Below are 12,284 nucleotides of genomic sequence, written 5' to 3'. Positions count from 1 at the left end.
CATCGCTGTGCTTGGCATAGTATAAAATGGACAAAGGGTTGGATTCAGTCAGCGCAACGGAGCAGGGGCTGAGAGAGCAACACAGAGAGAAATGCTTCATGTGTCGGGGAGCTGATGGTGGCTCCAGCTCAGGCAGAGGACAGATGAGCCCCGAGGCAGGTTGTGCCCCAGCTGGAGCAGTTTATGGAGCATTGTGTCAGCAGAGGAGAGCTCTGTGCAGGAAGCCCCCCTGACATCCATTCCCATTATTAGCATGACCCCAGCCAGTCACTGAGCCTGTTCACCTGCTCCAAGGCTCCTAGAGAGAAAGGGGGATCCTCCATGGGGCTTTTACAGCTGCATGAAACAATGAATTCACTCCTTAGACCTTGCCCAGAGGATTTTTAAATTCTGCTGTTGTATCATATGCAAGAGCATTGTGTCTCTTCTGCACAGTGCCCAGGAAACAAACTGCACTCCATGTAAAAATCAGCTGGAGGCATTTTGAAAAGTTATCAGTCTAATGGTGGACATTTTAGAGAAAAACAAGCCAAACATGCAGGGACTGTGTAATGGGGAAAGGCAGCCCACATGCAGAGCTTAAGTGTCTGTCTTTTACCACATTATTATACATCTCTCATGCTTGTCATTACCAAATCTTACCCATTTCCTTTGTGAGTTTTTTTCCTGCTGAGGAGGAAAAAAGGTAGTGCTGACTGTGAGGGGGCTCTGAGGTGGCATAATTCACACACCAGGGAACTGAGGAGCAGGTGTTGGCATGCAGAAACTAGAGCATGGGCTTGCTGCTCTTGCTCACATGGCCTCAGCAGCTGTGCACAAGGAGCTCAGAGCAACTCTTTATCTTGACTGTGTATTGACATTTTCACCAAATTAAAAGGACCAAATAAATAAAATGCCTTAGAATATTGAATATTTTAACAGTATGAATAGCATATATGAGTAAGAATGCCATACTAGGAATATTTGAGATCATAGTATAATCAAATTAGTTTAAAAAACCACAAACAATGCATCCCTTCTCCTTTATTATCAAGTTGAAGATATCCATTAGGATACTGCTACAACTTGTTTCATTTTCTAGATCTCTACTAAAATGTCTGTTCTTTCACTGTGCCTTAATTCACACACAGATAAAATTCATGCAGAAACATCCATTTTGTAGCATTTGAATTATGGCCTGGTGTATTGATTCAGAAAGGTCTAGATTCAGACAGACCATCTTTACTGTCTTGCCAAAATTGCCCCATCTACAAAAACACAACTCAGAAGTTCTTTGCAGCTGCCATGTTTTCTGCTGAGCTTAATCAAGCTCAATATTGCAGCTCCACAGAAGCTGTGATCTTGTCAAATGATTAAAATTGTAGTGAGGCCTCTTTCATGTTGGTCTGTTCTCATTAACAGAAAGTAAATGAAGGCAAGTGATGCATTTAAATAAGGCCTGATGAAATTTTAGCCTTGCAATTTGTCAGTCCTTCATCACTATTGCATGATGTGGGCTCCAGATGCCAAGGTTGTGATGTGTGAGGATACTCGACATCTACTCACTGAAAGGGAGTGGTGACAGCTCAAATAGCTGAGGCTCTGCTGTTCTCAGTGCTGTCAGGTTGGAAGAGATGCTTTAAAGCATTCACAAGGCTGGGATCCCCTAAGCACACCATTCTAGTTGTAGCCTACGTTTTCTGCGACCTGCCATATTTTTAAATTACATATTGCTTTTTTAATTTCAGTCACACTGTGTAGGGATGAATGTTTCAGAGCACATGCAATGACCATTCTGTTACTGTAGTTCTGCTCCATCATGCTTCTTGAAATGTGAAGAAGTGGGTGAGATATAGTTGGGCAAAGATAATACTGGTTCTAAATTTTAAAGCAGACAGCATTAAAAGAAAAAAGCCCAAACCATTAAACAAAAAATGTGGTCTTGAAATAAAAGTTTAGTACAGACAGTGCAGTGGTTGATAGCAGTGTTGGGAACCCTGGCCTTGAGGGCTGCCCAAAGGTTTCACAGGCATCTGTTTACACCAATTATTACTGTTTGAGGCTGCTTCTGATGAAACATTCCTCCTTTGTATCTTCTCTTTGGAAATAAGCAGAAAACAGGACAGAAATACACCACATCATACTTTTTCTTGAAAACCTCTTTTATTTGTTCTCTCTGGTTTCTCACCTGGAATTGTGTGTTTTCACAGGGTTTTTCACTCAGATCTCTACCCTGGCTGATGTGCAGGAGAACGTTATGGAATATCTCCATGTCCTCAGCCGCCCAAAGGTCATTGACCAGGAGCACGACGTCGTGTGGACTGAAGCATACATTGACAGCACTGTAAGTCTGCATGATAAACCAGAAATATTGTGCTAAAAACTCTCATTATGAATATGCTTTCTGTCACTGGAATGTGCAGTGTAAGAATTGGGATCAGATATCTTTACGCCACAAGCAAATAATTCAATATTACTGAGCTTTAGCAGATATTTATACATTAAAATTACATATAAAATACTGAAAAAAAAAAGTTACAGAATAATTTTGAAGTTTGTAATGTCCAAACCTATATTTCTTTTATTAATCAAAAATGGGCATTGAACAGATATTGATTCTATTGAGTAAACATTTTTTCTATATGTTTTAGAACATGTAAGTGAATATGTGGGTATAAAGATACAGACTGACAAGAATCAATAATTTTAGTGTAGAAAAGCGAGTTAACATCCAACTGTGATAACTTGGGGAAGAATATTGAGAAGATTCTTCCTTTTGAAATGTATTGAATGGGTGATATGTTAAAATAATTGTAATAATTATCCAATTTTAACTTGACACTGCTGTGAAACATTAGAGTTAAGGCACAACTTTCTATTATGCAGTGACTGAGCTCTTTTGGTACTTCTGTAGCATGAGTGGTAAATCATCAGATTTGCAGGTAAAAGTTGTTCAATTTCATGGACTGGTCTGAAATGGAGTTTTATCTATTTTCTTTTGCTTACTATATTTCCTTTGCTCCAATTAAAATATTTTGGTTAGTGTATTATCCATAGAACAAGAGTCTGTACAAATGTCTGCCATTTAGTACAGGAGATGCCAAATATTCAATATAATGGATAGAAGATCACAAATTACTCATGATGCAGATGCTTATTTCTTGCTGTTTTAAATTTTCAGTTGATGGGTAAGGTGGGAGAATCTCACCAGCTTCATTCTGATATTTGGTGGGGTTTTTTTGTTTTGAGTCTGTGTTGCTTCTAGATGGTTCAGCCTTAAATCTGTATAAAACCACCCTGGGAATAGAGCTTTTATTTCATTGTCACAATTTTTTAGGCCTTTTCTAGTCTTCATTTATGACCATGGGTAATGAAAAATAAGTACTTAAACTGCAGTTGTAAAGGAGAAACAAAAAGTTAATTGCTTTAGAAGGAATTAGGTTATCTCTGTTTCCTTTTTAAAAAATAACATATTAATCCATCTCCCCTTTGCTCTCTTCCTTTTATTGAACCATACGATCAGATGAACAGAAAATATGTTTTATTACTGTGCCTTCAGGGCTTCCCATGAAATGGGGAGGTGACCAGGAGAATCTTGTTCTCATTCACTTTATATTTTTTAAACATTTGTAGTAGTCAGTGTGTGAATGTAGAAGGGAGTTCGTGTTTGCTAGAGAGAGTAGCAGGAAGACACTCAGGTAAGTGATGTCCTGGTGCAATTCTCTCTCTTTGCCTATGAATCATTCATTAAAAGTATCATAAACAAAATCTTCCTCCTTTCTCCATACCAAGTCATCCCCTCTACCCACCAACAAAGCACAAATTGCTGACTCAGAATTAATTTGACACTTTACTCTTGCTTTTGCCTGTTAATCTGTATTTCCTCGATCTTTGCAGGGAGAAAAATACTCATAAAAATTGGGTAAAATTTTTTTTAAAATTAAAATACTCATAAAAAGTCTAACTTTCAGGGATTCTCCTGTAGGTTATGGAAAAGCTAAGGGAAATTAACAACATAATGTTGTGTGAAACGCTAAGTTGAATGCAGCAGAGCTGAGTAAAAGCAAGTGGATTTAAGAACACTAGAGGGAGTGTAGAGATGGAATCTTGAGAAGACCAGAAAATCAGACAATGGAGCTGTTACAATCTTGAATAACAGAACTGCTTAAATCCAAACAAAATGTCTTTTGATGCAGTCAAAACACTTCCAGGTTCTTCTCTTTATCTCCTCTTGTCTTCCTACTCTCTTGACTAAACTAATCAATGTCACTGTGAACACACTCTCACATACACACATATAAATATATTATGTATATATACACATGCCTGCACTCATATACATACATGCACACATATATTTTAAGTGCATGAAAGTTCCATTCAGGCCCCTAATGGGTTGGATTCTATAAGAAACTATAGAAAAAGTAAATGCCATTATCTGCTTCCTTGCAAACTACCTTTTTCCTCCCTCTTCAGTCATTCTTCCCACAAAAAACCCAAAAAAGCTCCCTAAAAACCAAAAAACCAAAACCACAAAAAAACCAAACAAAACCCCAAACCAACAGGCAAAGAAATAGGATAAATTAGGGTATATAATACAAAATATACAATACAAAACTTGAAAATAGAAATTAAGAGAACCTTTTACCAAACCAGGATTGCTTCTGCCTCAGCTGAGGGCTGCTGCCTGAGTGCTATTTTCAGAGACAGATTCCCTGGCCATCTCTAGTGCTTTGACATTGGAAGTGCTGTTAAAACAATCTTCTCCATCCCATAACTTGTTGTTTTTCACAGACAGTTTGCGTGGCTGCTGCTTGGACCTTTCCCCAGTTAAAAATATTAGTGTATTTCCAGACAGCTTAAATGTTCTTATCACCCTGCAGTGTGTGAACAGCCAGGGTTAGATTCCCAGGGCTACATTTCCATGGTTGCACTCAGTGTCGCTGTGCCCTAACAGCATGGAATATCCTTCCCCCAAACAGCAGAGCTAACTGGCCAGCTGTGCTGTTTCTGAGCAAGCAACATTAGGATAGAAAATACTTCCCCTGTCACCCCACACTGTTCTCATCCAGTATTTGTGTAGGACAAAGGCATCTCTGAAAGCCAGAAGTTAGTTCATTTAAGTGTTTGATACCATTTAGGAATATTCCCAGAAGAGTTTTGCTACTAAAACAAAGCATCTAATTCCTGTGTCTGTTCACCTTTCCTGTAAGAGGATGTCTGCAAAATGTTCATACAGCTGCCTCTTCAGCATGGCTTTGGCATTCCTGAGGAGCTTCACATACTATTAGAAAAAATACAACCTCTATAGAAGTGGAAATCTCTGGCAAGGTGTGATATGCAGAAAGCATGACATGGATTTATGTGGGTCAGGGCTGTGTCCTTTGGCACTGTCAGGATTGCTGCTTGATGTAAAGCAACTGAGACAAGGCCTCTCTGGTGACTCCATGCTTCTCTTTCTCCTGTCCCTGCACTTTTTTCTCTCCCCAGTGTTTCCTGTCTTTCTGAGAGGTAACCAGAGAGCTTCTATGCTCATTTTTAGTTACCCTTCATTGTTGTATTTATTTCCTTTAAACCCAGGATTTCATGTTAGAAATATGATTATCACTGTATAAAGCCTCATTTCTTTTAAAAACCAGGACTTTTGACATAGGAGTGATAGAATTTTAACAAGTGTCTCTGTCTCTTGGAGAAACAACAGATTTCTGAAAAAAAATTGAATTTAGGTCTGTGGGGAGCTGAACTGGTTGTACTTGGTTGGTGGTATTTGGTTTTGGTACTCACCTGGGAAGCAGTCGTTAGAGGATTATCTTGGGCTAATTCTAAAGTCAGCTTCAGAATAGCTGGGAATGCTAGTCTTGTAATAGCCCAGTAGCTGAAGTGCAGCCAATACCTTCAGGCTAAAATGTTGGAATTGAAGGGTGTGATAGGCACCAGCCAGACTCCTGTCTTCTGATTCAGAGTCCTCTGATTCCAAATTCCACACCTTTCCTTGGACTTGTTCTCTTTTCTATTTGCACTTCTCTACTCAGCAGTTTGACACACAGCACAAGTGGGTGAGCTCTGTTGGATCTATGGAGGTCTGTAAGAAAGGGTCTTTGGGCTGTCAAGAGTGAGAGGTCAGGTGGAAGATTCTTGATTGTGGAGTTTATTAGGAGAAGAAATTGTCTTGCTGCCCGTTCCTGTTCAGCTGTACAGCCCAGAGATGCTGTAGCAAATACTCCAAAGGCTGCAGATGGGATGCATGGGACCTAGACAGTCTAGAGGTCTGGACACCACTCCTACAGAACAGTCTCAACACAACTTTTCTGCTCAAAAATGGGTCACAGTTGGATCTGATATCACTCCTTCAGCATTGCTAAGGCCCCAAAGCATGTAATGGTTCAGAAAATAAAATAACTCAATGAATGCTTAAAAGAAAAAGGAGATTTCTGAGTGATACCTTTCAAATGTAAGCAGAAAGGAATTCTAAAAGTATCATAGTATTTCAGGGAGGCAAGAGTTTTAAAGTAGTAAATGACTTTTAAGCATGCATCTATAGTGAGTCAATAAAAGTGAATATTTTAGAAGGAAAAGGAATATGGGCTGGGCATCAAAATATTCAAGTGCAGCAATACATAGAGGTCATCAACAAAGGACCTACTTGGACCTTTGTTAACTCTTCTTGGAATTTGTTCCTCATAAGTGTACCTGAATATATCCTCTGGATCTAATGGACCATTGAGTTCATCTTCAGGCTCTTGGTCTCCAGCTGGGAGCAGATTCAGGCAAACATTGCCTCACTGTCTCAGTTTCCAATCAGAGGAGTTCTTTGCTTAAAAAGAGAAAATTATTGTTTCCCTGAATATTTTGGGATGAAAGTCTGATGCTCCAGAATTTAAGAGTTCATTTAAAGCAGCAATGTTCCGAGTCATTACAGGTCATGGTTCATCATAATATGAATGGGAAGTGCTTTTGCTCTTTGTAATTTTCTTCTGTGTCAGAGTACCATGTGCTGATTCTTCACTTGCATTATCCCCACAGACATACATTCTATTATGGCTTTTAGTTCAATTCTAGTTCAAATCTACAGTTGCTATTGTATATATGTGTATTTGTAAATATAAATATATTTTCCCCATTTCTTTATTTTTATGAAAGAGATAATATTTGACAGTATTTTCTGATCAAGAGACTGATGCTTTCCTAGGAAGGCAACCAAGAACCTTATTTCTCTTTATGGGGCAGTAAATGGAGATAGCTCCACTGAAGTAAAGGCTTTAGTAGCCATTTCTAAAATGCTTATGATAGGTGTCACAATCACATTATTATGTAGATGGTAAAATAAATTCATCTTCCTCCTTTAAAAAGATGAAGAAGACGATGAATTTATTCATCTTCCTCCTCTAAAAAAGGCAAGTACTATGCGGGCATACTTTTTACTCTGATCCAAGTTCTTTGCAGAAATGCAGCAGCAATTATGGAAAGCTCATTCCACCCAACTGGCACATCAGAATCCAGATGTTTTGTGCACGAAAATTTAAATTCGAGGATAGAGTTCATATATATATATATATACACACACGTATGTATGTATGGACAGAGTTATACAAGAAGGTCCTCCAGACTGAAAGCTGTTACTCTAGACATTTTTCCACCCAGGACTTTCTGGTGAGGCATTAAAATGTTTAGTGCTTCCTCCATTCTCAGTTTTCTTTGTGTTCAATGCACAGAAGAGCTTTCACGAAGTAACAAAAATAAAAGAGTACCCCATTTCCACTCGCTTCTATTCCCAGAGATATCTTCAAATACTTTTGGTGGCACAAGTTAATTGTGCTATTATAGTAAGAAGGTGTATTTAGCATTTCTATAACAGTAAAGGTTCCCCAGGCCTCAATTTCAAAAAAGTAACTTCTAGACTGCAGTACTGGTAGGCATTAAAATGGATCAGTGTGTTCAGAATGTTCAGGCACGTCTAAAGTAAATATCAGTAATCACTGCAGAACTGAATGTCAGCAAGTGTCATTAATCAGCAGCTGAGATAAGAAAATTTGCTCACAATAATTTTTATTTTTTTTAATAGACTAAGAACTAGAAATCTATGTTTCTTTTTTTCCAGTCCCACTTTGGATTTGGTTACATGCTCTAACCTTCCCTTTGTGGCCAGCATCTCTTAATCTCTAAGAATTTACAAGTCTTTATCAGAGAATGTCATCACCACCAAGTGCTTCCGAGGTTCTCATGGGAATTTTCTCTTCTCACTTTGACATTTGAGCAAATTGGTTTAGGGAAGAAAAATCCCATGCATGGATACCAGGCCTTCCACCAGGTAGGATTGTTCATAAAATAAGGTTCTTCAAGCTCTGCTTTGTCTCCTACAGATCTCAGCGATCTTTTGATCAGATCTCAGTCCTGATACAGGAGAAAAGCAGAAAGTATCCCAGGAAATGCTTTTAATTCAGCACTTCAGTTTGGATTAATTTTCCTGGGAAAGTACAGCAGTTCTGACCATTTCACCTTGAGGCTTCCATGGGACCACAGCTGCAGCAGTGACATTCTGATGTGTCTGCACTGGGACCTCGGGGCTCTGGGACAGTGCTTGAGCCATTGGCACTGCTGATCCATGCAGCTGCTTGTGCACTCACTGAAAAACCTGCAAAAACAGGTTGTGCACACATTAATAGGGAGGTGCAATATCCCTTTTTGCTGGTGATTGGTGCACTGTTTGTGGAAATCTTCATTGGCAGTCTCATAAAAAAGAAAGCATTTGAGCCAACGTTTTTATGAGTTCTGTGGCCCAAATTTTTCAGTTGCTATAATTAAGTACTCTCATTTTCTCCCAAACAGTTCTAATCTGTTTGTTTTACTGCTGGATCTAGAATAAATGAATTATCATGAAACACATGAACTGTTTCAAATTCAGTAAGTTCTGTGTCAACTGTCAAAAAACATAATGAGTTCTGGAGATAGTGAATGAACCTCTAAAACTGAATAGAATTCATGCTCTCCAATTGTCTTTCAGATGCAGCTCAAAACAACAATGGATGTTGTTCTTTTATGTTAGAAAATGAACATCTGATTTACTCCTGCTCAGCAGCAGGGTGCTCATCAGTGCAGGGAATGTTTTCCGCCATTTATATTTGTGCTTAGCTCCCACATTCACACACCAAGACAGGAGTCTGGGTGTAGTGTGTCCCAACAAAACACATAAATTGAGACCCCTGAAATCAAAACTGGGGCATGCACAGGAAAAGCAAGCCCATAAGGACCTAGTGGGGATATGGATGGTTAAAATAAGAATGATTATCCCATGGAAACAGAGTACATGCAAATAAGGTTTCATCACAGGAAGCACCTATGCACACATTGTGGACACAATATTGTGTATCTTTCAGCTTTTTGAAGGAAACTCCTTCTTTTGATAAATTACATGTTTGTTTTCCTCCACTGCTAATGCTGGAACTTTACAGTATTAGGGCAAATTCCAATGATTGCATTAAGCAAAGAATATTACTACAGAGAGCTAATTGCTAGTTGTCAAAGTCACAGAAAAACTGTTGTAAGGAAATAGCAATACTTAATGAATTAACACTTTTCATGTGTATTACTCTACATGGTATTTACAATGTAAAATGCTATAAGTGATACATAAAAAAGAAGTTTAAAACATCAAAACCAAAACTAAAAGTCCTGCACTTAAAGAGGAACATAAAATTTCCTGCTGGGGATGTGGAACATGGAATGCCATCTGTATTACATGGCACTGAGAAAACTGATTATGTTTGGACCTCTATTTCATAGCAGATGGGTTCATTAAATTTAATAGCCTCCAGAGCCTTTAGAAACAGTGTTAAAAACATGTGGAACATGCTGAGACACTTCACTTCTCGCCCCACAGTCATTATAACTCTGGCACAGACTATAAATATTACACTACTTTATTTCCATTGAATCGGATTACTATTATAATTATTTTTCATATGGTACATTTACATGAGAAATGCAGAATGCAATTTGTTCTCTTCAAACTTTGAGATATGCAGTTGATGTCTTTAAATGCATTTTACAGTTCTTTGCACTTGGAGGCTTTTATATAGAATTTATTTTTATCTTCCTGTGACATCAGGAAGCAGCTGTAATGCCACAGCAAAGCTGGGTCTTAAGCAGCTCTGCTCCCAGTGTGGTGCAAATAAGACAAGCATTAGGTTAAACAATTGAAGGGAAATCACAGGAGTGTTACATCTTGGCTTTTAGCTCTAAATTGCCAAAAGATTCTCTTTTCTAGTATTTTATTATTTATATGATGAGATAACTTCAGTTTGACCTTGGTCTCTGTTCATCTTTTATCACTGGATGAAAGAGAGATTAAATATATAATTTTGAATCAGATTAGTTCCCACAGAAATATTGCTTCAAACAAAGTAAAGTCTCATCTCTTTTTGAAATATTCTCAGTATTTGATAAAGGATTATTTTACTACTTAGTTTTTTTTATTTTAAATAATGCTTCCAATGAAAACAAGTAAGTTTTACCATGTTTAAGTGCTTTGACCCTTGTCTAACCTTCTCCCACATTTTCATTTACTACATGTTCTGATGTTTAAACTAAATTACAGTTGAAGAAATTGTCCTCCTTGATCATGATCCTTTTTTTTCAAAACATAGAACTGTTTCCCAATACCCATATCAGCTTCTTATTGTACAATGTAATTATCTTTCCACTTCCTTTCCTGCAGAATCCTGTGACTATCCTGTCTTTTACTGTTTTTCTAAGGTCACTCTTGGTTTTGGGCTGTACTGATAGTTTGAATGTGGGTTTTCACCTTCTTCATATCACTGACTTCAACTCCACTTTTGCCACTGACCACTGCTGATATTATTATCATGACCTGCCAATTTTAATAAATCACCAAAGTCCTGCCACAGTAGATGATGAATGATTACAGAATTAAATAACGATTCCTTCCTCATATAATTTATACTTAAAGTAATAGGTAAGAATGACCAGTTGCTTTAAAAGGGCAGAGAATGAAAGGACATAGTAAGACAGGGTAGGTCAATGCAGTAATTCATTACTGGTCATTCAAAGAGTAGTGCCCCCTTCTACAGATTTCCCACACAAGTCTCTAGGTCTCAAGAATCATGGAATTCTTGCTTGTGTTTGGTTAAACTTGATTTGAGGGAATTCCATTAGGCAGAAATGTTTTGTAATATCCACTCTAAACCTTCCCAGGTGCAACTTGAGGCTGCTTCCTCTCTTGTCCTGTCACTTGTTACACCTGGGAGAAGAGACTGACCCCACCTGGCTACAATCTCCTTTCAGGTGCTGTAGAGCCATAAGCTCCCCCTGAGCCTCCTTTTCTCCAGGCTAAACACCCCAGCCAGTCCCAAGGAGGTTTGTGCTCCAGCCCCTTCCCAGCTCCCTTGCCCTTCTCTGGACACACTCCAGCCCCTCAAAGTCTTTGTGTAGTGAGGGGCCCAAAACTGATCCCAGGATTTGAGCTGTGGCCTCAGCAGTGCCCAGGACAGGGGGACAATCACTGCCCTGGTCCTGCTGGCCACACTGTCACTGATACAGCCAGCATGCCACTGGCCTTCTTGGCCACCTGGGCTCAGCTTCACCTCCTTTTGACTTACAACCCAGTAAGTCCTTTTCCACTGAGCAGCTTTCCAGCCACTCTGCCCCCAGGCCTGGAGTGCTGTGTGGGGCTGTTGTGACCCAAAGGCAGGACCCATTACTTGACCTTGTTGAACCTCACACCACTGGCCTTGGCCCATGGACCCAGCCTGTCCAGATCCCTCTGCAGGGCCCTGCTACCCTCTAGCAGATCAACACTCCCACCTAACTTGGAGCCATCTGCAAATGCACTGAGGGTGCCCTCCATCCCCTCACCCAGAGCATTGATAAAGACATTAAACAAGAGTGGCCCTAGCTCTGATCCCAGGGGAGCAGCACTAGTGACCAGCTCCAGCTGGATGTAACTCCATTCCCCGCCACTCTCTGGGCCCAGTCACCCTCTGGGCCAGTTCTTTACCCAGCAAATGTGCACCTTTCCAAGCCATGAGCAGCCTGCTCCTCCAGGAGAATGCTGTGGGAAACTGTGTCAAAGGCTTTCCCTCCTTGATTCTTGCTCTAGACAGGTGTAATGTTTTGTAACTTGCAGTCACCTGGGTCCTACCTGGTTAGCCAGAACTGCTGATGAATAATTGAAACTGTCTTCTGAGATTAAAGCTGATTGGATGTGTTTGAACAAAAATCCATAGAATTACAAATGTCAGTAGGTTTCACCTGCTGGATGTTCTCCCACCAGTTACGGTGTACAAATG

The 12,284-nt window shown here is 39.4% G+C and overlaps 1 protein-coding gene across 1 annotated transcript in view; it reads left to right on the top strand.

Moving 5' to 3' along the window:
• The window catches only part of CACNA2D3 (calcium voltage-gated channel auxiliary subunit alpha2delta 3), a 382,632-nt gene that overhangs the window by 244,205 nt on the left and 126,143 nt on the right, over positions 1-12,284 (top strand). Inside the window, exon 13 of the mRNA XM_058032041.1 lies at positions 2,190-2,323. Within this exon, the coding sequence (XP_057888024.1) occupies positions 2,190-2,323 (134 nt within the window). The remainder of the gene's footprint in view (positions 1-2,189; positions 2,324-12,284) is intronic.

Source organism: Melospiza georgiana, chromosome 11 (genome assembly GCF_028018845.1).
Source record: "Melospiza georgiana isolate bMelGeo1 chromosome 11, bMelGeo1.pri, whole genome shotgun sequence".
Classification (NCBI taxonomy): Eukaryota; Metazoa; Chordata; class Aves; order Passeriformes; family Passerellidae; genus Melospiza; species Melospiza georgiana.
This window is presented reverse-complemented; position numbering and strand designations above follow the sequence as displayed.